This window comes from Phoxinus phoxinus, assembly GCF_949152265.1.
Source record: "Phoxinus phoxinus genome assembly, chromosome: 3".
NCBI classification, from domain to species: Eukaryota; Metazoa; Chordata; class Actinopteri; order Cypriniformes; family Leuciscidae; genus Phoxinus; species Phoxinus phoxinus.
In genome coordinates, this window is record NC_136878.1 from 7,531,348 (window position 1) to 7,558,601 (window position 27,254).

Here is a 27,254-nt window from a genome sequence, read left to right on the forward strand (position 1 = left end):
ATGAAACCGCAAAAATTGACCTTTTATGTGTTCAAAACAAGCAACTGCTAGTACAAAGTGTACTCTATAATATCAGTAAAAAGTTAAACATTAAAGATACATTGTGTACTGTATATAATCCCCTGTATTATATAATTTTTATATAATTTATCTTTAATGTTTTTTTTGTGTTTTTTTTTTACAGATATTATAGTTAAAAGCATCAAACCATTTATGAATGTCATTTGGTTCCAGTATTTAAGTATTTCAAACCATGCCAACAACCAAATGTATTAATATAATTCATGCACTGCATTTTGAACAATTCAAGTTTATCTGCAAATTTCAGCAAGTTCATAATTGTGATTGTTTTAATAGATTTACAGAAATACTGTTTGTAGCTGCCAGCAGAGACAGTTGCATAATTTAAGTTCCATAAAAGAATAGTTTTAATTTAATAAGTAACCACGTTTAAATACATCATAATATATTTATATTTATCTGCATTTCTTTTACTTTGAAATATGTGTACACGCTGACTTGTTTATGTAGGCTTATATAGCGGAACTATTGTTCTGAGGTTTGGTTGGTTCAGACGTTTATTGATGTTACACCAGCATCGGAGAATGTAGCCTGCCGAGCTAACTGCGGCTCGTAAAGTTTGATATTGGTAATATCATTACATTTGTAAGTTCACTGAGAGACACACGGAAGAGAAGTTGCCTTTGTTACCTGTTTTACACTCCCTGGAGTTAACGCGGCCAATGAGGTATGCATAGTTCTTTTCATGTGTGATTATCAATGTAAAGCATAACTGTGTGACAGTTTATTAACAGTCAATCTAACGTTGTGTTTATTTATTAATGTGCTATTCTCTGTGAGAATATTCTTATTTCTGTAACTTATGTGAGTTTGTTTTTATTTAGTTCTCATGGCATGTTTGATGGCATCGAGGATGTTTGACTAATAAATGCCCGTAAAGAAGAACGCCTTGTGTTCGTGTCTGTTGACTGGAGGGAGCTATAGTGAGAACTCAGCCTGCTCGACACGAGGTGGAGACGTGGGGGAGATGATGATCCGCGCCTGCCGTCCGTCGACGGAGCTGAACGCACGTTTACATTGAATGTGAGCGTCAAAAGATAAGACTGTGCATACAACGTTAACATATTAAGAGGCAATCAGAACCCGGGAGCATTGCATGGTTAAACCTACAAGAAGTCGAATATTTAAAACAAGTTAAATATTAAGAAGTGGAATAACCTTCAACTGCTAAAGGGGCTCTATAAGTGCTAAAAGTTAAATGTTAATTTGTGATGTGCATGTTTACATGTGGAAGTGATTGCTCAACTCACCAAGTTATTTACTGCTAAGCTATTTGAAGGGTAAATAATTATTTAAAGGGCCCATCATAATATTTCATTTATTTTATTTTATTATTTTGGTGTTAAGAGAAGTGTTTATTCTGTTTTTAAGTGAAAATAAGTTAATTTGCATTGTGAAAAGTGTTTCTAGCACTGTAAAAACATACTTGGTTAAATCTAAAGGTAAAGTTAAGGTACATAATTACAATCTAAACAAAAGCTTACTGTAACATTAAGCTAGGTTTGTCACTTACTTTATTTAGCTACTTTATTTAGCTACTAAGTTTTAGCTACTAAACAAAAGGTGTTAAGGTGCCAATTAAAAAAAAAAAAAAGATAAAAATGTCTGAGCACGAGTATGAGACAAATGAAAAGGGCTTAGATGCTAACAATGAAGCCACAGGTTTACAGCAGCAGTTTAAAGACCTTGATATAGATGCAAACCTCAAAGATCAAAAGAGACTGAGGTAGCTGTAGAGACCCAAGCTGCTGTAGAAGAAAGTCTAAGAAGAAGCCAAAGAACCCGAGAGCTTACTGAAAAGGGTCAAGAACTGTATGACAGCCAAACTAAAAAGCTTCAACATCGCTTTACTACCTCTTATGACAAATGGAAAGTTCTTGCTAAAGAGACTAGGAAAGCAATCGATGGAACATCCTCCACTGAAATCCTGCAAACCTACATAACCAAGATCAGTAACGCTTCAACAAGTGTAAAACAAGCTTATCAAGATTTACGCCAACACACTACTCCGGATGGCAAGACGCGTCGCCGAGTAGACACGTGTGATGCTGTCTCAGGAAAGCTATTGGAACATGCAGAGGATTCTCTTGAATTAAGAGAAAAGATACCAGACACTCACAAAGACCGAGCATACTGGACTGAGACTGGCTCAGTGCTTACACGTGCAACCTCCAAAAGGTCTAGTATATGTGCGCGAAGTTCAAAGTTTGCAAGCACCAGTTCAAAGCGATCAAGCCAGACCAGTTCAAAGCGATCAAGCCAGACCTCTTCAAAGAAACTGGAAGCTGCAGCAGAGCTAGCTGCCACTCAAGCCACATTAAAGGTATTAGAGGACATGGAACTTAAGGAACAAGAGCTTGGGAACCTCGAAGTTGAGAACAGAAAGAGGCTTGCACTACAAGAAGAAGAAAATGCTGCAAGAAAAAATGTATTAGAGGAGAAGCGCAGGCAGTTAGAGCGCTTCGAGACAGTTAAAAAAATGAATGCTGCAAAAGCACGTCTACAGGTCTACGAACAGGAAGTGGGTTCGGACGAAGAGATATCAGAGTTGCTCCATAGCAGTACGCATGTGAAAACCGAAGCTAAAACTACCCAAAGAAGTCTTTCTGTGCATCATGTGACAACACCACAAAACGCCACACATGTACAACCTGCTATGGTGAGACAGACTGTGGAAAGTGTGCAACCTGCTGCCATTGCTCATCAAGAAGATAGCACCACAGCACTTGCCAAAGCAATAACAGAGTCGATCAACGCAAGCCATCTCCCAATACCAGAGCCTTCTGTTTTCAATGGAGATCCACTAAGGTACAAAGACTGGAAAACGTCCTTTGAGACATTGATCGGTAGGAAGAATATTCCAGTGAATGAGAAGGTCTACTACCTCCGCAAGTATGTTGGAGGACCTGCAAAGAAAGCTATTGAAGGTTACTTCCTGCTAGGCACAGATGCAGCCTACTATTCAGCATTGGACATCATGGAAGAAAGGTATGGAAGCCCCTTTGTGATTGCCAAGGCCTTCAGGGATAAGATAACTTCATGGCCAAAAATAGGACCCAAAGACAGCATTGAACTAAGAGAATTCTCAGATTTTCTACGAAGCTGTGAAGCAGCAATGTTGCAGATCAAGAGTCTTGCTGTCCTAAATGACTGCGGTGAAAACCAAAGAATGCTCAACAAGCTTCCTGATTGGCTAATAGCCAGATGGAACAGAAAGGTCCTGACGGTTGAAGAATCAACACATGATTTTCCAAGCTTTAGCGAATTTGTTCAGTTTGTTGCAAGAGAAGCCAAGATAGCATGCAACCCTGTGACATCTCTTCATGCTTTGAAGTCTGGTGATAGTGAAAAGGTTAAGACACCAAAGCCTCGAAATGTTGGTGCAAAGGTGCTGGCAAGCAGCTCAGAAGAAAACCCAGACCCCAAAACATGTGTCTTTTGTGAGAAGTTGTACCATGGCATTCAAACATGTCGAAAGTTCAAAGAAAAGTCAATTTCAGAAAAAGTCAAGTTTGTGCAAACTAAAGGACTGTGTTTTGGATGCTTGAAGTCAGGGCACCGTTCTAAGAACTGTGAATGGAGGAGTGTCTGCGACACATGTAAAAGGAAGCACCCAACCTGTCTGCATGAAGACCGGGTCAGGGATGACGGAAAGAAGGATCACAGAGATGACGAGAGAAAGGAGAGTTGGAACCAAGCCAAAGAGAAGGAGAGGTCAAAGGAAAGGACAGATTCTAAGCAGTCAAAGGAAGCTTATAAGGAAGCCACCTCTAACCGTGTGGTGCAAAACATGAATGGAACATACACGTCCACCGTTATTCCAGTGTGGTTGTCAACAACATGTAGCCCAGAGCATGAAGTTCTCGTATATGCTTTACTGGATAACCAAAGTGACACCACCTTTATCCTAAAAGAAAAGGCAGATGCTCTGGACACACAGAAGGAACCAGTGCAACTAAAACTTTCAACATTGTCATCGAGAAGTACAGTCATTCCAAGTCAGAAGGTAACTGGGTTGCAGATCAGAGGGTTTTATTCAGCGAAGAAAATCACTCTTCCGGTAACCTATTCAAGAGACTTCATTCCTGTCAATGTTAGTCACATTCCCACACCCAAGACAGCAAGAGCATGGCCTCATCTAGAGCATCTTGCAGAAGAGATTGCTCCTTTAATTGACTGTGACGTTGGTCTGCTCATAGGTTACAATTGTTCTCAAGCCTTGTTACCCAGAGAAGTTGTGTCAGGCAGAGACGAGGAGCCTTTTGCTCAAAAAACAGACCTCGGCTGGAGTATTGTTGGCCCTGGTAGTTCCTGTGTCGACTACGGAGATGCAATTGGAAGCAGCCACAGGACTATTGTCAGACAAGTAATGCCATGCCTTCAGTCGTCTGCCAATTTGACAAATGAAGTCCGATACATATGTCGAACACAAGTCAAGGAGTTAGTCACTCCGCAAAATGTTATGAGGATATTGGAGTCAGACTTTAATGAAAGAAGCGTGGAGGATGCTCACTTCTCACAAGAAGATCTTCGCTTCATTTCAATAATGGAGGAAGGAATCAAGATCAAGTCTGACGGTCACTGTGAAATGCCTTTGCCATTTAAAGAAGACAGGCCGAGTCTGCCAGACAACAGGAAATGTGCTGTTCATCGCCTTAAGTGTTTGAGAAAGAGATTTGAGAAAGACAAACAGTACCACAAGGACTACTTAATCTTCATGAACGAAACAATGACGCGTGGAGATGCTAAGAAAGTTCCTGAAGAAGAAATCAACAAGAGCCCTGCTTGGTACATCCCTCATCACGGGGTGTATCACCCACAAAAACCAGGCAAGATACGCGTTGTGTTTGACTGCTCAGCAAAGTTTCAAGGCGTGTCATTGAACGATCATCTGCTTACTGGGCCAGAGCTGACCAATACGTTGGTAGGTGTTCTCTGTCGTTTCCGTAAGGGTCCAGTAGCAATAATGTGCGACATAGAGTGCATGTTTCATCAATTTCACGTAAGAGCAGAAGACCAAGACTATCTAAGGTTTCTCTGGTGGGAGAATGGGGACTACCACTTCGAACCATCCGTCTTTCGGATGAAAGTGCACTTGTTTGGTGCAGCCTCGTCACCTGGCTGTGCAAACTACGGCCTCAAACACATTGCTGCACAAGGGCAAGGTCGTTTCAGTGAAGCATCCATCCGCTTCATTGAACGAAACTTTTATGTGGATGATGGACTGACCAGTGTGTCAACAGAAGAAGCAGCGAAGCAGCTAGTCAGTGAAGCAAGACAGCTTTGTAGCAATGGCAAGCTACGCATCCATAAATTTGTTTCTAACAGCCAGGAGGTGCTAGAATCAATTCCCAAAGAAGAGTGTGCTCAAACAGCCATACATCAAGACCTAGCCTTGGGAGAGTACCAAATGGAGAGAGCCCTAGGGGTTAACTGGTGCATTACCTCAGATCAGTTCAGATTCAGAATAGTGGTGAGTGAACAACCGTTCTCTAGAAGAGGAGTGTTATCGACCGTTGCCTCTGTCTATGACCCTCTTGGCTTTGTAGCACCGTTCGTTCTAGTCGGAAAGCAGATGCTTCAACAAATGTGCCGGGACAAAGTCGGATGGGATGAACCACTGTCAGATGATCTTCGACCACAATGGGAATCCTGGCTCTTGGACCTACAGAATCTAGGTGATCTCAAGATAGACAGATGTTACCTTCCAGCAAGTTTTCCAGAAGACCGGAAATATGAGCTCCATCACTTCTCTGATGCTAGCATCACAGGATATGGAGAGTGCAGCTACCTGAGAGTGATCGGGACATCAGGACAAACTCACTGTGCTTTGGTGATGGGCAAAGCCAGAGTGGCTCCTACGAAAGTCACAACTGTTCCAAGACTTGAGCTTTCAGCAGCTGTTGTTGCTGTGCGTACAAGTGATCTGCTCAGAAAGGAGTTGGATATAGCAGAGGTCCAGGAATTCTTCTGGACTGACTCCAAGGTCGTCCTTGGATACGTCAACAATGATGCAAGACGATTCCATGTTTTTGTGGCAAACCGCATTCAGCGCATCAAGGACAGTACCAAACCAAGTCAATGGAGATACGTGTCATCGGAAGAAAATCCAGCTGACCATGCGTCAAGAGGCCTTAAGGCAAAAGAGCTCATAGTTTCTAACTGGTTTAACGGTCCAGATTTTCTTTGGTGTGAAGAGCTTCCCAGTGGAGATAGTAAGGTGGGAGACATTGCAGTTGAAGACCCAGAAGTTCGTAAGGTCTTTGTGCATAAGACATCGACAACAGAAGATTCACTGCTTAAACGCTTTCTCAAGTTCTCCAGCTGGACGAGGTTGGTCAAAGCCATTGCTAGACTTAAGCGATGTGTCAAAGAGTTCAAAGGGTTGACATCAAGAACCAACGAAGCCAGCAGCCTGGAAGAGAGAGAAGATGCAGAACTTACCATCATAAGCATCGTCCAGAGGAATAACTTCTCTGTGGAGATTCAAAGTCTTCAGTGCAAGGAGGAAATAACCAAAGGCAACCTGCAAAGGCTAAATCCTTTTGTGGATGGACAAGGCATCCTCAGGGTGGGAGGACGATTAGAGCATGCTGCTTTGCACCCTCACATCAGGCACCCGGCAGTCTTACCAAAGACCAGTCACATAACAAAGTTACTGGTTGCACACTACCATGAGCGAGTGCAACACCAAGGACGTGGCATTACAATGAATGAGCTAAGGGCTAACGGGATCTGGATACTTGGATGCAGTCATGCGGTTTCGTCCTACATCTACAAGTGTGTCAAGTGTCGAAAGTTCAGAAGGTGTACAGAGGAACAAAGAATGGCAGACTTACCTCGTGAACGTATGGAGACAACGCCCCCCTTTACATATTGTGGGATGGATTGTTTCGGGCCATTCTACGTTAAAGATGGAAGGAGGGAAGTGAAGCGTTATGGCCTGCTATTCACTTGTCTGTGTTCTCGTGCTGTGCACCTAGAAGTGCTTGATGATATGACGACCGATGCTTTTATCAATGCTCTTCGTGCTCTCATTGCTCTGCGTGGTAATGTTCGACAACTTCGTTCTGACCAGGGCACCAACTTTGTTGGCGCAAGACGTGAGTTCCTGGAAGCGGTTAAAGAGATGGATCAGGAATGCCTTAAGAAATTGGGCTGTGAGTTTGTCATGAATCCTCCATCTGCGAGCCACATGGGCGGAGCCTGGGAAAGGCAGATCAGGACAATACGAAGTGTGTTGACATCCATTCTAGATCAGGCATCCCAAAGACTTGACAGTTCATCTTTGAGAACTTACCTTTACGAAGTAATGACAATTATAAACAGCCGACCTTTAACAGCACATTTGCTGAGTGATCCAGCTGGGCCACAGCCTCTTACGCCTAATCACATTTTGACGATGAAGTCTTCCATAGTCTTGCCACCACCTGGAGACTTCGTGAAAGAAGACCTTTATCTTCGCAAAAGATGGCGTAAAGTTCAGCACTTAGCCAATGAGTTTTGGTCTAGGTGGAAAAAGGAGTACATGTTAAATCTTCAAGAGAGACAAAAATGGCACAAAACCCGCAGAAATGCACAGGTCAACGATATAGTGATTGTGCAAGATGACAATGCACAACGAAATGAGTGGAAACTCGCCAAAGTCACTGAAGTGTATCCTGGTGAAGATGGACATGTGAGAAAGCTGCGATTGCTGATCAGTGAATCAGCACTGGATGACCAAGGAAAGCGGCTCACAAAGCAGACTTACCTAGAACGGCCTATTCACAAGACGGTAACCCTGCTTGAAGCTGATTAATGCAGTCTTGGTTGTTGCTACCTCACTTAAAACAAGTCTCATAATTTTAAGTTGAAATCTTATGTTTATTAAGTTAATAAGAAATCACCAGTGATTTGGTGGGAGTGTAGCTGCCAGCAGAGACAGTTGCATAATTTAAGTTCCATAAAAGAATAGTTTTAATTTAATAAGTAACCACGTTTAAATACATCATAATATATTTATATTTATCTGCATTTCTTTTACTTTGAAATATGTGTACACGCTGACTTGTTTATGTAGGCTTATATAGCGGAACTATTGTTCTGAGGTTTGGTTGGTTCAGACGTTTATTGATGTTACACCAGCATCGGAGAATGTAGCCTGCCGAGCTAACTGCGGCTCGTAAAGTTTGATATTGGTAATATCATTACATTTGTAAGTTCACTGAGAGACACACGGAAGAGAAGTTGCCTTTGTTACCTGTTTTACACTCCCTGGAGTTAACGCGGCCAATGAGGTATGCATAGTTCTTTTCATGTGTGATTATCAATGTAAAGCATAACTGTGTGACAGTTTATTAACAGTCAATCTAACGTTGTGTTTATTTATTAATGTGCTATTCTCTGTGAGAATATTCTTATTTCTGTAACTTATGTGAGTTTGTTTTTATTTAGTTCTCATGGCATGTTTGATGGCATCGAGGATGTTTGACTAATAAATGCCCGTAAAGAAGAACGCCTTGTGTTCGTGTCTGTTGACTGGAGGGAGCTATACTGTTGAATACTTGAACTGTAACTAATACAAAAAAAAACTGCTTAATAACTCATTTCAATGTTATTGAACATTGTGCAGTATGTTTAAGTGCATCCAATATAACTTGAAATAATGCGGCTCAACTGCCTATGTCTGAGCACACCACAAAAAATCATTATTCAAGTCACCTTTATTTCTTTAGCGCTTCATACAATACAGATTGTTTCAAAGCAGCTTTACAGTGACAAACAGGAAAATATTGATTCAGTGATGCAAGCAGAATTCAATTCTGCTGTAAAGCAGCTTTAAAAAGACAATACTAAACAGTCATTATTCAGTTGAAATCAGCGGATTCAGTTCGATTCATTAACCGTCAAAAACATGAATTATGAAATAAGTTCAATTAAGCTATAAAGCAGCTTTGGAGAAAACAGTGATGTCATTGTCCAGCTCCGTTCAGTTCTCATCCAACAGTGTCAGTGCAGTCAAATCATTAATATTACTGAATATTATTAATATTAAGTGTTCCCAACTAAACAAGCCAGAGCCGATAGTGATAAGGAACCCAAACTCCATCAGGTGACAGAACAGAGAGAAAAAAAAGGTGACCAAATCCCCTCTGGCCAGCGAACGAACACTGTGTGGTTTTGATCATTATGAAGAACAATATAATTAAATAAAGCTTCAATCTAATAAATAATAATGTCTATTATATCCTTGACTGAGATAATTACTGCTATGCACTCCATACTCCATACAGTGACTCAACCCATGTGACCGCAAAGGTACAGTAAGCTACAAGTGTATCAGCATTTGTTTTGACTGACTGATTCACTTTGAACCTTTAGCCTTAAATTGAGCACGTACAAGATTCGAACACGCTGACGCCGCGCTGTTTACAGCTCCACTGCTTTTTTATATATTTTTGTTTAGGTAAATATGCGCTAGATGGACATCTATGACGTTGCATTGCGTCTCGTGAGAAGGGTATAGCTGCAGCCTGGAGATCTCCAGATGGGTGTGAAAACTCCAAAACAGGGTGGGAGCTCCAAAATTGGGCGTGGCTTGTTCCCATTGACAGACAGGTACATGACAGGTATGCGTTTTTCGTCACAACCAACCCCCGTCATGAGGCGGCTCGTAGGAGAGGTCGGATCGTTGAGCAGAGGTTCAAACTCTGGTCTGAACTCCACTGGCCATGTGCTCTGGGGCTCTTCTCTCACAGAGCATATTCATATAGGCATATTTATTTTTATAGCAGAGAAGATCAGAGAACTTTTGGAGGTTCTGCCCATGTTTGGAGTTCACGCCCAGTTTTGGAGATCTCCAGTCTGCAGCTATGCCTACTTGGAGGATTTTCAGCCTGTTGTGCTCGAGACCCTGTCTTCTTTTCTATTTATCAGCGCTGCGGCTTTGCAGTTGTATACTAGGCCTATAATGCACGTCTCTTGTTTCTAAGATCAAAACCGCGTTCTGTGTGATCATAGTTCTGACACCTGTCACTCAGAACTTCTGTGACAGGCGTGAGAAGTAAAAAATTGTGTCAAATTTAACAGAAAATTAAACTTAAGCGGTTCTCATGTGTGCAAAATGTAGAAAACAGCACAGCATTTAAAGAATTCAAGTATAAAGTTTTTAAAGCTGAAAGATTTCCGATGACTGGCATTAAAAACTGTACTGGTATTTTGGTGCTGATGTGTGAATGGTCTCTTAACAGTAAAAAGCCTGAATGTCGTTGCTTATGTGAACACTGAACAGCATATTTGTGTATCTACGGTAAAGTAATTCTGGTCATTTTACTGTAATTTATAGGATTACTGTGTGAAAGGGGCTAACACGTAATGAATACATGGCGTTATGTAGGTGTTGTTTGGAACAAAGAACCAGGCCTCTGTCACAACCAAAAACCCCATAATGATGTGTGATATGTGGGGAATTTTGGGAAACTACCAAGGCTCAATAGTGGACTCAACAATGTTCATTGTGCAACAAAGCTTTTGGGAAACCCACCACTGCCTGTTGCTAGGCAACTGCACAACTGTTCAAACCCACTATTGTAAGGGTTGTGATAAGACCACAGCCCTTCCAGCATGATAGCGCGCGCTTGTCACAGTATATATCAAAAGTTGTACCTGCTCATAAAAATAGCCCTCTCTATAAAATAATAATGATATCTTTGAAAGCCAAGCATGCACCTAAAAATTAAGGGTTAGGGTTACTTTTTAACAAACATATTTAAAAGAATTTTGAAGCTCATTATTGGGAAAGATTACAAGCTAAAAATAAAAATAAAATAAAAAATAAAAAATTATATATATATATATATATATATATATATATATATATATATATATATATATATATATATATATACTTTAAGGTATCATGACTTAAAAAAAAGACGCACAAGTAAACTTGACAACTTTTATGCTATTTTTATGCTGCTTTGCATTATTTCTGGAAAAGGAAAAAGTGAACAAATGAACGTGAAAATGAACGAGAACTCGTGTTGTCATGATACTGGAATTTTCATCTTTTGATACAATACCTTGAAAAATATTGATGCATTTTTTCATGCCAGAGGGGAAAATGCCATACATACCGTCATACATATCATTTGTTATTATCTCATCATTTTTGTAAATTTGGGTAATTTTGTTGTAATAGCTTTATTTGGACCGTTGAACTAAATTTACAAAAAAGGCAAGTAAACAGTCAGTAATAAAATAAGAACAAATGCAAATTGCTAAAACAATAGCATCAATAATTAAAATAGAATAAACAGAGGTGTAAAAAGTACAAACAAAAATTACTCAAGTGAAAGTACAAGTACTGAGGGAAAATATTACTCAATTAAAAGTAAAAGTATCTGGCAAGAATCGTACTTGAGTAAAAGTAAAAAAGTACCACATTAAAATTGTACTTGAGTATTAAAGAAGTAAAAGTAACAGCAAGAATGAAAACTAGAGATTCTTGTTTAAAGGACAAGTTTGGTATTTTACACTTAAAGCCCTGTTTTCAGATCGTTTCTGATGAAATAGAACAGTTAAGATTGAAATTTGGACACATGCTGCTGGCCCGAAAATTTTCGGTTTCTGTGGTAGCACCCCCTGTCCAAAAAGTTTCACAAAGTTTAATGCGTGTTCTGCGTTTTCTCTCAAATATGTTCCAAAACAAGCTGGATTTACCTGAATACTCAGCAAGATGAGCATTTTGACATAATTGTGTACGTATTTGACGGTTTAACCGCAACAAGCAATGAAAAAGAAGTCAATTTAATACTCGCGAGCTGTTTGAGAGGCGGCTTTATGAGAGCGCTACTTATAGATCAGTGGTGCACGTGCTTTTGGTGTGAGTGTGAAACCTGCGGGAATGACTGAAATTATTCAAGCACTTTTCAACCAGAGCGAAGAGTGAGAGGAGGTTGGTGTGTGTCATTTCACGTCGGAGAGAAGAGAGTGAATGCGCAGCTGTTATCTGTGTATCAATACTGCAGAAAAGAAGTAGGTCTGTTGGAAACATTTCAGATATTTCAGTATTGATACATATCTAATATTGATATTTTTGACAACACGACTAAGTACTATTTCTTTTTGTTTTTTCTTTTTTTGTGTGCTTTGCAGAAGAAAGCAAGTGGTGCAGTTTTGGAACGATACGAGGGTGAATAAATGAATGAAAAATTGCCATCCCTTTTCCATTCATGTGTGACTAGATTTTAAAGCATTCATCATTCAACTCCGTCAACCAGGTAGATCTGAACAGCTGATTATTTCCTTTTTTGTTCAAAACAAACCAATGTGCCTCGAACCGCACCTGCTGTATAATTTACATAAATTACAACTTTCAGCTCATTGCACATGCAACGTTCATAAATACAATTAGCCTACACTTTCTTTCGTCTTTGAAGTGAAACAGAAGATGTTTTCTGCAAATTTAGTGGCATGAGGCAACAACAACCGCACAGAGATTGTACTCTTGTGAGGAACAGATAGCAATCCGATTAAGGGATTGCCACGGGTTTCCTTGGAGTGAAAAACATTTCGATTGGGGAAGTCCTTGCCAGAGCACAACATGCTGCCAGATGCTGTGCTGCTGGCAATGATAAGATTTGTTGGGAAATCTCAGTTCTTTGCCAAATTAACTTTTCCCTACAATATGTATTTCTCTATTATTTCAACTTTATTATTATTTTTATCACAAACCACATTGAATTCATTGAAGTCTAACGGATCTGAAAAAAAAAGACTTTGCTAGCTCTACTCTAAATGTGTCATTCTCTGATGTTGTTTACTTCTGAATATGTGCACTAACTTTATTGCAAAAATATTTAATAATTTACACAGTTAATGCTTGTGTGACATGATATAACTGTCATCCAGTCCCTATACACATAACCAGTCAAAACACAGTTTTTCACTAGGGGAAACAGATGGATATATATATCCTAGTCCTGAAGTACTGTAGCTATAGAATAGAGATTAATGAAGTTTTCTTCAAAGAAAGCTAATTAATCACTTTCCTGTGTTAACTTTCTCTTTGTGAGCCCCTTATAGAGGGATTAAACTGTTATGACAGCCAGTCCAAATCACTGCTCAGAAAGAGAGAGATAACATATCCATACTTTATTTTCTGTCCTACAGTGAGATAACGGATGTACAGAGAAGAGTAGAAACCCGTTTAAACTCCCTCCCACGTGGCATTCATATCTGATGACCATATGCTCAGGGGTTTGCCGTTGCATTAAGACTATAAGAATTGGTTTCAATGTAATTATAGCGTTTCATTTTACAGCTTTAATTTTAGTAACCACAGTTTCTTCCATTAAGTCTGCTACTTAATTTTCTAAAAATCTGTTCATTGCTGTTTTGTTCCAAAATAGTGCAAAGAAGTTCTGTCAATACTGTCAACCATGTGATTTAAGCAGAGGATAAGCCAAATATTCACTCTGCTCAGTTCCATTTAGTGACAATAAATGGGGATGTTATAAGGACCAACATTTTTATACTTTTATAATTTGATCATGAAATTGACAGCTCCATCCGCATTCATTTTGACTGATTGAAAAAGAGCTGTTTGAACATTCTGCCTAACATCTCTTTTTGCGTTCCCAAGAAGAAAAGGTCGAGCAGCTTTGAAACGACATGAGGGTGAGTAAATTATGTTCCGATTCAATGATTGTACAATCAAATCATGACATCACACCACCAACAAATCACAAAGTGTTCAGATCAAACTCTGCCATCATCTACAAATACACTTTTCTGTCCCTTTGTTGTCCTGGGATTTTTTTTCTCATATTGAACCTCTGTGTTTAATCCGCTTTCACCTTCCTTTTAAAAGTCCCGGGAGCTTGAAAGGGCCCGCAGGATCTCTATCATCTCAAGGCAGGGTGCTTCTAATACACGCTGAAGCCCTGTTTGATGTATGAAGGTGAGGTTGCACTTCAAAGCTGTAATGTGTTCCCACAGTTCTCATATAGAGATGTTATTGAAAGAGAAAGACATGAAAGTGCATGTGTGGGGTTAAAGAACTGTCAAGTCTTCGACACAAGCCTTTTTATTTCTCTCAAACACTCTTGCAAACAAATTATGCAAGGAAAACTTGAATATAATCCATTATGTATGCAATGGCTCACTCATTAGATTTTCATTCGATGGATGGATGGATGGATGGATGGATGGATGGATGGATGGATGGATGGATGGATGGATGGATGGATGGATGGATGGATGGATGGATGGATGGATGGATGGATGGATGGATGGATGGATGGATGGATGGATGGATGGATGGATGGATGGATGGATGGAGATATATAAATGGATGGAGATAGATAGACAGAGGTGGACAAAGTACACATCTTCCTTACTTGAGTAAAAGTACAGATACTACTGGTCAAATTACTCTGTTACAAGTAAAAGTTGTAAAGACCTTACTGTTATCTAAAAGCTAGTGTGCTCCAACACAATGACAAAATGTGCATTTAGAAGACCAAACCCAACGTTGAAAATTAAAATCAGGTTGATGTCAGAATCCAATGTCAGATTGACGTTAATCTCCAACGTTGGACAGACGTTGTATTGTGGTTGAAAATTGGGTTGATGTCAGAAACCAACATCAGTTGAGTTCTGACATCAACCAGACTTTCATTTCCAACCAAAATGCAACCCCTGCAACCAAAATCATCCCTGATGTTACTACTTTCTACACAAGGACCTTGACAGAAATGTAGCAGAGTAAAAAGTACGATATTTGTTTCCCGAAAAAATAATACTCAAGTAAAGTACAGATACTCAAAAAGTGTACTTAAGTACAGTACTTAAGTAAATGTACTTTGTTACTGTCCACCTCTGTCTTGGATGGATGGATGGATGGATGGATGGATGGATGGATGGATGGATGGATGGATGGATGGATGGATGGATGGATGGATGGATGGATGGATGGATGGATGGATGGATGGATGGATAGATATTACTCCAATACCACACTTGGCAATTCTGGTCAGCTATATTCCATAATCTCTCATTTCCCCGGTGTAGATCTATCAGCTGCATCCATCCCCCTTCCACAACAGGCTTCCCTCAAATGAGCTCTTTATGTAAAACTCTTAAAAATCTATTTCTTCAGAGGCAGTCTCCAACTTTGTGGTTTGACAATGAGAGTGTGTCTTTATACTAGCATGTGTATGTGCATCTAACGCCTGTGTGTGCGTGTCCTCCGGACTATTTTTAAACATCTGTGGCAGGCTTAATCCATCTTGTGTGGTGAGGCGGCCCAGCAGATCTGAATATTACAGTAACCATATTTTAACAAGACTCTGGAGTATTCACATAAGCATTAAATACATCGCAGGGCTGCGGTGTCGGAGGGGGGTTCTCTCGTTTGGCATTCTGATCCTGTAAACCTCCAGAGGAGTCTAAATCACACACGGTTTCGGGTTGTGGAAAAGCGGTTGCATTTGCCTCCCGGTCACCTGAATAAAGGCCACTAAAAACGGCAGTTAAGCTGGGAGATATTGGCAGTGAAACTCATCCTTATTCTTATCATGCTTCACTATTATGCGTAAAAGATGTTTTTGAAAATGTAGGGTCAGTGAAGATACAACACTATCTAATCAAAGCAATATTCCAAATTCCGACCATAAAATAAAGTATGATAAAAATGATTAGGTGAATTCACTAAGGATAAATTGTGTCTGCTGATGGCTCAGTTTATTTGCATGCACTCTCTGCATTGTTTTATTGTCCGTTTCACTAAAATAATTATGCAAATCAAGTAACAGCAAAACGTGGCACAAAATCAGCACTGAACGCAATTTGCACGGCACAATTTTTACTAAAAACTGTCCATGCTCATGAACACCAGTGTCCAGGCTGCGATCAATCTATCTCTGCATTTTTTTCTGTCACTATCCAATATATCTTTTGAATAAAAAAAGAGGTAGAAAAAGTTGTAAAAGTTCTATAAGCAAAAAAAAAAAAAAAAAAAAAAAAAAAAACTCATAAACTTACAATAAAGGAGAGACCTTTGTCATATCAAGAGATGAAAATATAATTGAGTCTTAAGTGTGGGATTTTTTTTTTTTTGGTCCTGCAATAACACCCTAGAAACCACCCTGAAGGCCCTAGCAACTGCATAACAATATCCTGGCAACTATCCACAACACTCTAGCATCACAACAGTGACTGTTGCTTGGCAATCAAAACTCACATGTTCTTCAGCCACTAGCAGCTCCACAACATCTTACAAAAACATAGACTGAAAAAAAAGATGGACAATGCACCTTCACTCTCTTCCATTGTAGAAAAGTAAAGCCACCAATGTCCCAATATGCCGCTGACATCTTGCGCTGATTCGGGACCTGAGTCTTCGCAGTAGTGAACTCGGAACACGAGTCTGCGCAGTAGTGAACTCGGAACACGAGTCTGCGCAGTAGTGAACTCGGAACACGAGTCCGCGCAGTAGTGAACTCGGAACACAAGTCCGCGCAGTAGTGGACTCGGACCACGAGTCCGCGCAGTAGTGTACTCGGAACACGAGTCCGCGCAGTAGTGTACTCGGAACCCGAGTCTGCGCGGTAGTGAACTCGGAACCTGAGTCTGCGCGGTAGTGAACTCGGAACCCGAGTCTGCGCGGTAGTGAACTCGGAACCCGAGTCTGCGCAGTAGTGTACTCGGAACACGAGTCCGCGCAGTAGTGAACTCGGAACACGAGTCCGCGGAGTAGTGAACTCGGAACACGAGTCTGCGCAGTAGTGAACTCGGAACCCGAGTCTGCGCAGTAGTGAACTCGGAACCCGAGTCTGCGCAGTAGTGAGCTCGGAACCCGAGTCTGCGCAGTAGTGAACTCGGAACCCGAGTCTGCGCAGTAGTGAACTCGAAACACGAGTCTGCGCGGTAGTGAACTCGAAACACGAGTCTGCGCAGTAGTGAACTCGAAACACTACAAAACTGTCGAGGCCATCAGCTCTAGAAGACGTAAGCACAGTCTGAATGCAACTCTGCCTTTCTGAAAAAGGGATAGACAGCCACGAATTTACCTGATGCGCTCCTCCGACAGAAACGCTTGATATAGGTCAGTCTGAGACCCATGTAAATTATCTCATGTGCAGCTTTTTGTCTTGTTTATCTTGAAGCTTAAGCTCTCCAAATGAGGCAAACCTGAGAAATTGTCTATGTGTCGGGTAGATGCTTATGTGAAAATGTGCATCCTTCAGATGGACTAACGTAAGCCAGTCTTTAGGATGAATAAATTGTGATAACATCTTTAACGTCAACATTTTGAACTTTTTGTTGAGGTTCTTTAAATCCAGAATAGGACGGAGAGCCCCCCTCTTTTGGAAATGACAAAGTACTGGGAGTAAAAAAACGTGATAGCTGTCCTCTGGCGGCACAACCTAAATTGCTCTTTTGCTCAATAAAGAGGTTATTTCTTCCTCTAAATTCTGAGCTGGCTCCCCTTCTGCTGCTGACAATAACATTGTTGACAAGTGGTGGTTTTGCAGCAAACTGCAGACTATAACCCTGTGTTATTGTGAATAAAACCCAAGGGTGTACTGCGCATGTTTATCTACTGCAGCCGCAAATGAGGGTTCACCGCACCCGCATTAACTGCTGGGCTGAGGGGAGCTTAGTGTTTCGGTACCCTGACTGTCCCACCCTGAAAGCAGAGGAAAACTCATGGCTTGTGGGCTGGGTGGGTCAAGTAGTGGGCTTCCTGGGAGGCAAGTCAAAAGCCTCTCCATCTTTCTTGCGAAGGTCACACTGCTGTCGCATATTTGTCACAGCAGCCCCAAAAAAGGGTTTTCGGCTCCACTGGAACATCAAGAAACTCCGCCTTCTCCCTTTCTGACAGGTCTGATAATCCCAACCACAGCGCTCTTTTACCCATCACTGCTAAACCCATGCTGCGGCCACAGATCTGGACTGCACCTCCGGATGACCAGAGGTTGAGATCTGCAATGATGCAGATCTCTTCCCACAATGCTGAATCAGGAGACCTGAACCAGCTTGATATACTGAGAGCAGTGTGGTGGCGTTTTAAGCTCTGACAGCCAGGGCAGATGAGCAGTAGATTTTTTGAAACAGAGAAGCGGAAAGCCTCTTTGTCCTGGGAGTGAAGTGGAGACGGAGGATAGGGCTGCCCGGCGATTGGGGTGGAGGTGAATTCTACTTTTCTCTCCAAATTGGGGTTGACATCCCCAGTTCCTCCACATTGAGTACATCCAGCCTAGAGAAACTTTTAACAGGCACTCTATTAGAGAAAGGCTTGTCCCAAAGACGGTGCACCTCTGTGACGCATGCTGGGACGAAGCATGCTTGGCTGGGGAAGTGCGTGCAGCAGCCTCTTCCCATGATATAAATCCCTATCTGTGCCCTGGCCTTCCTGTGGTGATAACCAGTCGATAGAGAGTTAAGAAGCTGCTCTCCTACACATTTCAATAAGTTCCAAGTCTGCCTGTATGGGTTAGGGTGACTCACCTGTCGCACTTCTAGGCCTGGAAGAGAGATTAAGAGGGAGAATTGCATCCTCTTCATCTTCCTCCAAATCTTCTCCCAATAGACGAGCAATCATCTCATCATCTTCCTCCTCCTCTTTTTCCCCAGCCAAGGGGTCTGATTCAAAGAGAGGGGGAAGTTTGGGAAAGATTTAATCCATTAAGTCTCCCCAGCTATACTGGGTTTGCTGAGCAGGCCCATCTTTCTCTGCGAGTAGCGCAGAAAAACTTGGATCCTCCTTATTTGCGCCCATGACTCGCGCATTCTGCTCTCTAAACCCTTAATGGGAAAACGGCCAGTGTGTCTAACTCCCAGATACGCAATTCATAGAAGATGAGAGTCCTTAAACGAAAGACCCGCAAGTGCATGGGCGAGAGGGATCTTTACCCTTACCTGCGCTGCTGGGTGAGTTCTCAGTCGCATAACAGATATGTGAACACAGAAATGTTGACTTAATCACACCACTCAACATGGGAAAAAAGGAAAAATGAGCTGTAGCGGCTTGAGATATGAAAAATGAGAACTTGGCTCGACACGCTAGTTCCCACCAGAAAAGACAGAAGAAGAAAAATATTAACTTTGACGTACCTATATACACAGGTTTGTCAAGTGAACTGTTTAGCGGCCACTGCCTGCTGCTCTGCTGAGGATAGCTTCTCAATAAGGATCTTCATGGGGAAGAGAACAAGAATGAAGTGGGGACCGCTCACAGTGATATATATGAGGGAGGCGGGACTCCCGCATAACTCTTGTGATTGGTCTGTCAGCTGACAGACGTGGTGTACTTGGTGCTTCCAGGATCGGTCACACCTGAGGCGCTCCCATATATAGATACCAAGCGAATGTTTGAAAGAGAATTAAGAATTTAGTAAAACCACTATTTAGTAAAACAAGAGAAACAAATTATTACATTGTGCACACGATTTAGTTAAAACGAGGTAACAAATTAGTGAAACGTGCTGACGTATTAGTAAGACTTAGGAACAAATTGTTAATTCGTTGCCATAATATAATAAAAAAAATCCCCTGCATTTCATTTGCAGGGCTCCATACTTCACAATGCAGAATAGAGACTATAAGACATAAATCATGGTAAAATGGTGATGAAATGCTGAATAATAATAAAAAATGTAAAAAATTACAGAAAAAAATGAACAGTTGAAAAATAAAAAATGACTTTGCACTCAAGCTCCCAAAATGGCAAAAAAAAAAAAAATAGCTCTGAAGCCAATAGCTACATGGAACAAACCAAAATGTATGTTCGTATCCTCTAAAACTCGTACCCCCTTTAAAATCCACATATTTGAATGGATGTATCAATTAGTTAAATAAGCAAAAAGTACATAAATAAAAATAAACAAATAACAGCATACCATTTTGGAACAACAAGAGAGTACGTAGGAAATCATTTTCATATTTGGGTAAACTATTCCTTTAACCAACTTGTAAAAGGTGTGTACATTAGGGATAAAATATTAAATGTAGTGAATTATCAAATATCTACTCTAGTGTAAGAAAAAATGATGTGGACGTCGAAGATCTCAAAAATGAAGTTTATTACAGCAAAGTAGTGGCAAGGTACACAGAAGCACCTTGGGTTCACCGGCGTCAGAATGAACCCAGATCATCCAAATCTCAAACCTTTTATCCTAATACAGTTTTCAACTCTTAATGTAAATTAAGTTGCTCTTATTGTGACAGCTGTGGTCTGTATGTTAATGAAGTTGAGACACCCCCTTGTCTGAGAAGATTCTCTGTGTCCCACACCCATTCTACAATTGACTACCATTTGTTCAGGATATGATCAACCCAAATGGTCAACTCTTAATGTAAATGAAATCAGAACAGCAAAAGGTTTAGGTGATACAATCTATCTGAAGTGATCACATCTTTGATCTTCTGTTAGAACGGTCAAATGCTTAAGGTGACAAGCTATTTGAAGTCCCTGTAATCAAAATGGTGGTTGGTTGCCCTCTGTGAAGCTATTTATTTACATATTACTGAGATTGGATGTAATTGTCTCTATATGATAATTAAGCTCTTTTAAGTGAAGGAACATTCTGATATAAATGTATATATTGGAGTGGAAGTTGGATCGGGGCAGACTATAATTTCTTACACTAGTTTGTTTTTAAAAAGTGTCTTAGACCTGATCACATGATCTGTGGAAGAATTCAATAAAATGAGATTCTCTTTTGTTGGTTCTTGTCCTGATAATTGCAGGACTGAGAATTATTTGACTCAGGGCGGAAGGCAGATGTCTGCAGTCATTGTCAAACATTCACAAAGGAACGCTAATCTGCTGTCGGAAAAACTGCTCCTAAAATATGTCTCGAGATTCGAAAGAGAAGAGAGGGCGAGAATCAGGCACGTACACAGATAGACCCCAAGTGACAGGCAGGTAACGATAGTGTCAAATTATACAATATCTAGAGCCAGCCAAACTAGGTAATAGGCCTACATTAAGCATAACAACAAAAAAGCAAGTCTAGTGTTGGCATGTGAGTGAGTGGTCGAAAATGCCACCAAAATGAATAAAAATGCCTGCAAAATTCAAGATGAATTTTCCCTGGATTACATTTTGGGCCCTATCTGGCTCTAAAATTTACTTTGTACACCGACGCATGTATCATTCCTATTTTGCACCCGCTTACAGCAGACGTTTCCCTCCACAGACGCACGTCGGTAAATTAGGGAATGAACTTGCGCTCGGGGGCAGTTCAGCGAAAAGAGGAGGCGTTCCGGCGCAAACGTTCCCTGGTGCTATTTTGCAGTTTTAGAAAACAATTCCACCACTGACCAGGAAAAACCCAGTCTAAAGACTAGGGATGGGAACCGAGAACCGATTCTTCTTCAGAACCGGTGCCCAGTGAATCAATTCCTTGGAACCGTTAGCATGCCTGCGTATCGATTCCGCGTATCGGTTCCGCTCGTTGCAAATGTGTCATGACGTCACACACGCGCTGCGTTGTTTTGATTCAGAACGCGGCAAACATGGCAGAGGCAGAAGTTAGACGCAGAAGTATATGAGGCCTTTAACGGGACACCATGTTGCTTTCCGACCAGCCATCGCGTGCCGTCTCACACACATTCACTCGCACACATACATACGCACTCACTGCACACACACACACTCGCGCTCACTCACTCACACAAACGCACACGTTCACACACACGCGCGCGCACATATACACTCACTCACTAGCGCTCACACGCTATCTCGCACTCACGCACACACTCTCGCTCACTCACTAGCGCACACACACACTCTTTCGCGCTCTCACACACGCACTCTCTCGCGCTCACTCACTCACACACACACAAACGCACACATGCTCACTCACATACTATCTCGCGCTCACTCACACACACACACACACGCGCGCGCGCACACACTCTCGCTCACTCACTAGCGCACACGTTTTGTTTCAGGTTGAATCAAAATGAGCACTGTTAATATTCCAAAAGGCACAAGCTCTTCCTTTACTGTTTTCAGTCTGGTTTTCGTTTTTATTGCACATAAATGGCAGGTTTTTTTTTTTTTTTTTTTTGACCAATGAATGTGAAGGCACTAAGGCACTCTTCTTGATAATCTTTCAAGGCACACACTAGCGTGACATGGCATTCTGGTTGAGAAACACTGCCCTAGGCTATAGGTCCCTGGACTTTCCTTTGAGAAGTAGCTCACCTACTTTTAGGTTTGTTCTGAGGTTGCTACACATAATTTGTGTGTACATGTGCTCTGTGCTGTCTTCTGATTAGATATTAAAGCGAGTTAATACAAACAAACAAATTTGTACTTATTCCCTCACCCAATGAGAATCGATAAGAGAATCGATAAGGAATCGGATCGATAAGCAATATCGATAATGGAATCGGAATCGTTAAATTCTTATCAATTCCCATCTCTACTAAAGACAGTGGCGCGTTGCGCGTTAGTCATATGGTATTTTAAGGGCGCGAATGGCGCGTGCTTGGCCATTATGTAGCGTGTGAACAACGCGCATACACATTCATAATTTTAGCAAATCATACATTATTACAAGGACAAATATTAACACACGAGGGAAATCATTGTTGTGTCCATGAAGATGTGAAAAAAATAGGCATAAATCTAGCTTACACAATACCCAAATTTTGCCTGTTTAACTGAAGCTAATTTGGGTGTGTTTCTCCCATCCCCAAACAATGTATTTCTTTGTCAAAATACACTTTGTTCAAAATACACTTTGTTCAAAATACACTTCTCTGTATTTTACGGCCCTGACGAGAACGTCGGTCTCCTCGGCTGTGAACCGCTCCTGGCGTGCGCTGGCAAATCCGCCGTTATAATAGCAATCCGCCATGGAACAAGCGCACCGGCTCTTAAACAGAATGTGAGTTGACGCTCTGATTGGTTTATTTCACGTTACGCCCAAACCACACCTATGAATAATGAAGCTACTTCAGACCAACACATTTTAGATTTGCGTCGGGCACAAGAGTCATTTATCCCGCTGGTAAAATAGCAACAGCGTCCGGGATCCGCCCACAAAGTTACTTGCGTTTCACGTTTGATACTTGCGTTTCAGATCGTTATAATAGGGCCCTTTGTCTTTTATGTTTATATCATGTGATCTAGTTAAGTAATATCACACGAGAAAAAGTGATGGTTTCTCGAATATCAGCACGATCGATTTTCATTTTCATACAACTGTTCTGTACAACAAAGTTGATATGAATAAAAAAAAAATGTAACAGTAATGTCGTTTAGTCGCCCTGAGCGGTGTTTTGTTCATGCATGAATCAGGCAATCAATCAGCTGGTTTGAACGAATCAGTGAATAAATGATTATTTGACTCACTTAGACTTAATAAAAGTATCATAATCAGAAAAGTGTCATTTCATTTTGGCATTTCTATATTTAAAATTTTTACATTTAAAACACTAATTTCATAACATTATTCCTGCAACTAATTGCATTGTAAATGCATCGAAATAATAATAGTACAATATAAGGTTACACTTTATTTTAAGGTCACGTACTGTAGTTAATATTAATTAACTACATGTACACTTACTATAGAGTTATGGTTAGGGTTGGGGTTTGGTTTAGAGTTAGTTACTTGTAAGTATGCATGATTTACTGTAATTACTATAGTAAGCACATGCAGTAACGTCCAACTATGTCACCTTAAAATAAAGTGTTACTAATAGTAATAATAAATAGTTTAATTTATGTCAGTAATGCACACCATTAATTTAGCTAATTTTCCAATTCCAGCATAATGCCAACAAAATACTTATTTATTTTAATAAAATAAATATGAATGTAATTTAAAAGTGTACCATAGTATGTAACTAATTTCATGTATTTTTTATTTTAATAATGAGAGGGGAGCCTTTTTTCTCATTTGAGCACCTGCCCCCCAAAATGTCGGTGGGTGCATAGCCCTGGAGAGAATGATAAAAGCTTCATGATTCAATAGACATCTCATGTGTTACTTTCCCCTCTTTGACATCTTCTGATTTTGTGTATCTGAGCCACCAGCCTGCTTACATTTTTAGACCTTGCTCTGTAAATCCTGAGCCAAAATTTATCACAACTTCATCTCCGCTCCTACAGCTTTGTGCTATTGTGTTACTGTGATTTGAGAGTCGTATTTGACCTATATGAACTTACGCCCCCATAACGCCTACCCTCCAAGTTGAGACCTACATTACAAGCGTGAATGTGAATCACAAAGCTCATGCAGACAAACCGTTCTTCTGGATAAGCTCTTAAAGCGCCAATCATGCTGCCAATCAGGATTTCGGCTGACACAGTAACATTGTGTTGAAATACTCACAAACATAACGATAAACACTTCACATATTATTCAGATTGTTGGTGTTTCTCAAAGATTTTTGAAGGATTTTATTCAATACAAGCAGGGTGCGAATTACACAATGGCCAGAGAGTTTGGGGGGTGGGGTGCACTACTTATATAGCCTACACATTATAGTATAACCATGTCAGTGTTAAGTTGTGGATATTTACAGCAAACAGTTTGATTCATACATTCAGTTTAACAGCATTGAAGAGGGAAAATGTTATCATTCACCTGAACTGTGTATATGCATTTTAAACATTGTGTTCTTCATCCATGCAATATATGCACATCTCTGAAAAAACACTGTTTTATAGCACATTCAATTCCACAGCTTCAGGTAATATTAATGGTATGACCCATTTCAGGGGTGGCCAAAGATTTAAATTTAAAATCAGTCAGAGCTAGGAATGAATCTTCTGATTTCCAGGTAAAGCTTCATTTCACTTGCGTTACATCACATGCATTTGAAATTTCCTTCAAATTAAAAGCAGTAAATTCTCCTATGTAAAAGAATGCTTCAATGTAGTAAAGAGCCGTGAAGTGTTTCACTTGAGATGACACCAACCCATTCAAATTCATTCAGAAATGGTAGACCACATAATGCATAGTCAATAAGTAAACAATATTTAGCCAGTACATAATTTGAGATGCAACTCTCTGTTTTCAAAAGTATTGAGTGTATGGAACATCACATTTTATTCCATGCATAAGTACATTAGGGTGATTCTATAATTGCAGGTACATTTGGTGTTCGAAGTCAATATTTTTCTCTGCTTTTTTCTAATGGTTACATTTTTATTTATATTAATAATGTGTTACTCATTGTCATGGATAACAAGATGTTACGGGCCATAACAATATAATATTTTCTGTAAAAAATGTCTTTTATAACTGAAAAACATGATTTCTTGTTAGTCAGTGTATTTTTCCATCATGTCTTGTAAATAAAATATATGTAATAGTTTAATTTGTAAAAGCCCTAAATGGTAATTTTCCTTATTTAACATTAAGTTGTTTAAAAATAACGTTTATTTTATACAAATGTGTCCATAAATCTTGCTTCAATTCTAGATTGACTTCTGCACATCTAGATACCAAACTTTGCCTTCAAATTGGTGAAATTATCTCCCACAACTATGTAAGATACAGGAAATTATGTCACTTTCCCTCACTGATATAAGATCTGAAGCACTGAAAGGTATGTGATCTCTCTGAGAAAATATTTGAATTACACAAAGAGTTTAGTAAAACGTCAAAATTGTTATTACAATATCAAAAGGAAAACAGAATTAATCACTGATCACACAGTGGTTTAAGTCTTTTAATCATGATTTTCATTAGTAGCCTACCATGTGCTCTTAGCATTTATGCTAGCAAGTGGAGTTTTTTTGGCTAAAAAGTTTAAAATGGTAAATTCTGTTACCATGAAACGCTGTAACCGAGAAAGAGTAACAATGTTGACAGTATGGAACAGAATGGACAGTAAAGCTGAACGAGCTGTTGCATCTCCGAGCAACAAGCAATAGTCTACTGCCGCCGCCGAATGAACCAGTGGTTTAGAACGGATCGTTCAGTAAATTATTAAATGGCTCGCTCATAAGACAGTTGCTGAACTCGGAACCACATGCTAGCATACTCTTACTATTTCTGCCATTAGTGCGATAGAAAATATGGTAAAAGTATTAAGAGTAGTAGCATGCGGTTCAGCAAGTCACTTGTTTCATTCCAGAATGAATCAATGCTTCTTAACGAATCAGTTGAGTGAAATATTAATTGACTCATTAAGACAGTGATTCTTTCCTGAATGAATCTGTGTTTTTGAACATGTAAATGAATAAACTCAGAAAGACAGTCTTACACATAATAATAAAATATATACTAAACTGAACTAAATAAAAGGAATTAAAATAACATTTAGAAAGTGTGTCTGTCTGTAATTTAAAGTTAGTGTATAGGCAATTTTCAGAGAGGCTAGTAAAAAACGAGCTAGCTTTGAAAGCATAAGATCCCACCCTCCCTTCAGAGCGTCTCCAAAGCCACGCCTCCTTCAAAACACATGAACGCACACAGCAGAGTTTACAAAGCGTCATGAGAGACGGCCTTGAGTTAACACATGTCTCACGTGACATTACAATAACAATGAACATAAACAACTTAAAGAGCACTGACCTGTACCACATGACTTCTGCAGATTCATTTCAGCGTTGATAGTGTTGTCATTGAAACGCATAAATTCGAGTCTCGAACCGCTCCGATTATAACGTCACGGGTTTCCATCTCTTCCAAATTACAGTAGTTGGCATGAAGGCAGCATAAGCTCAATGTTTTGGTTCAGGAGGAACTGTAAAAGGCGGCTGCTGTTTCGTTTGCGGTGCTCGGCGACTGACGTCTGTCTAACTCAGCACAGCTTGAAACGCACTAATGACGTGTGATGTCTGCGCGAGCAGGGTGCGCAGACCTATGAAAATACATACTTTGACAAGCAGGTAGGAATGACCGAATTACCGAATTCAATGATCGGTCATTTTATGGTCATATACGCCTTCCACAGACGACATATATACATATAAATACATTTAGACCACTTAACTTGATTGCTATTAGATCACCTACCCTGCCTTTAATGGTATCAATGCTTTGGCAGTGTAAAAGCCTTTTACTACTTGAACTGAACCATCTACTGGTGTAACAATGTAACCTACAGACAATCTGTCTTGAACGTGCATCTAAATACTAATACAATTATATATATATATATATATATATATATATATATATATATATATATATATATATATATATATA

At 40.1% G+C, this 27,254-nt stretch overlaps 2 protein-coding genes across 2 annotated transcripts in view; one reads left to right on the plus strand and one right to left on the minus strand.

Moving 5' to 3' along the window:
* Positions 1-27,254, minus strand: part of cabp7a (calcium binding protein 7a) — a gene marked incomplete at its 5' end in the record, with an annotated part of 50,509 nt that overhangs the window by 11,980 nt on the left and 11,275 nt on the right. The window lies entirely within an intron of this gene.
* On the plus strand, positions 565-8,563 carry LOC306994962 (uncharacterized protein). Its single transcript, XM_079606013.1, has 2 exons — positions 565-748; positions 906-8,563. Exon 2 carries the CDS (start codon positions 2,417-2,419, stop codon positions 7,880-7,882), a length of 5,466 nt encoding a protein of 1,821 aa, XP_079462139.1. The 5' UTR covers positions 565-748; positions 906-2,416; the 3' UTR covers positions 7,883-8,563.

Bases quoted from the DNA above. Each gene is read 5' to 3' on its own strand.
- LOC306994962 (XM_079606013.1), top strand. From the start codon at position 2,417: ATGGAACTTAAGGAACAAGAGCTTGGGAACCTCGAAGTTGAGAACAGA.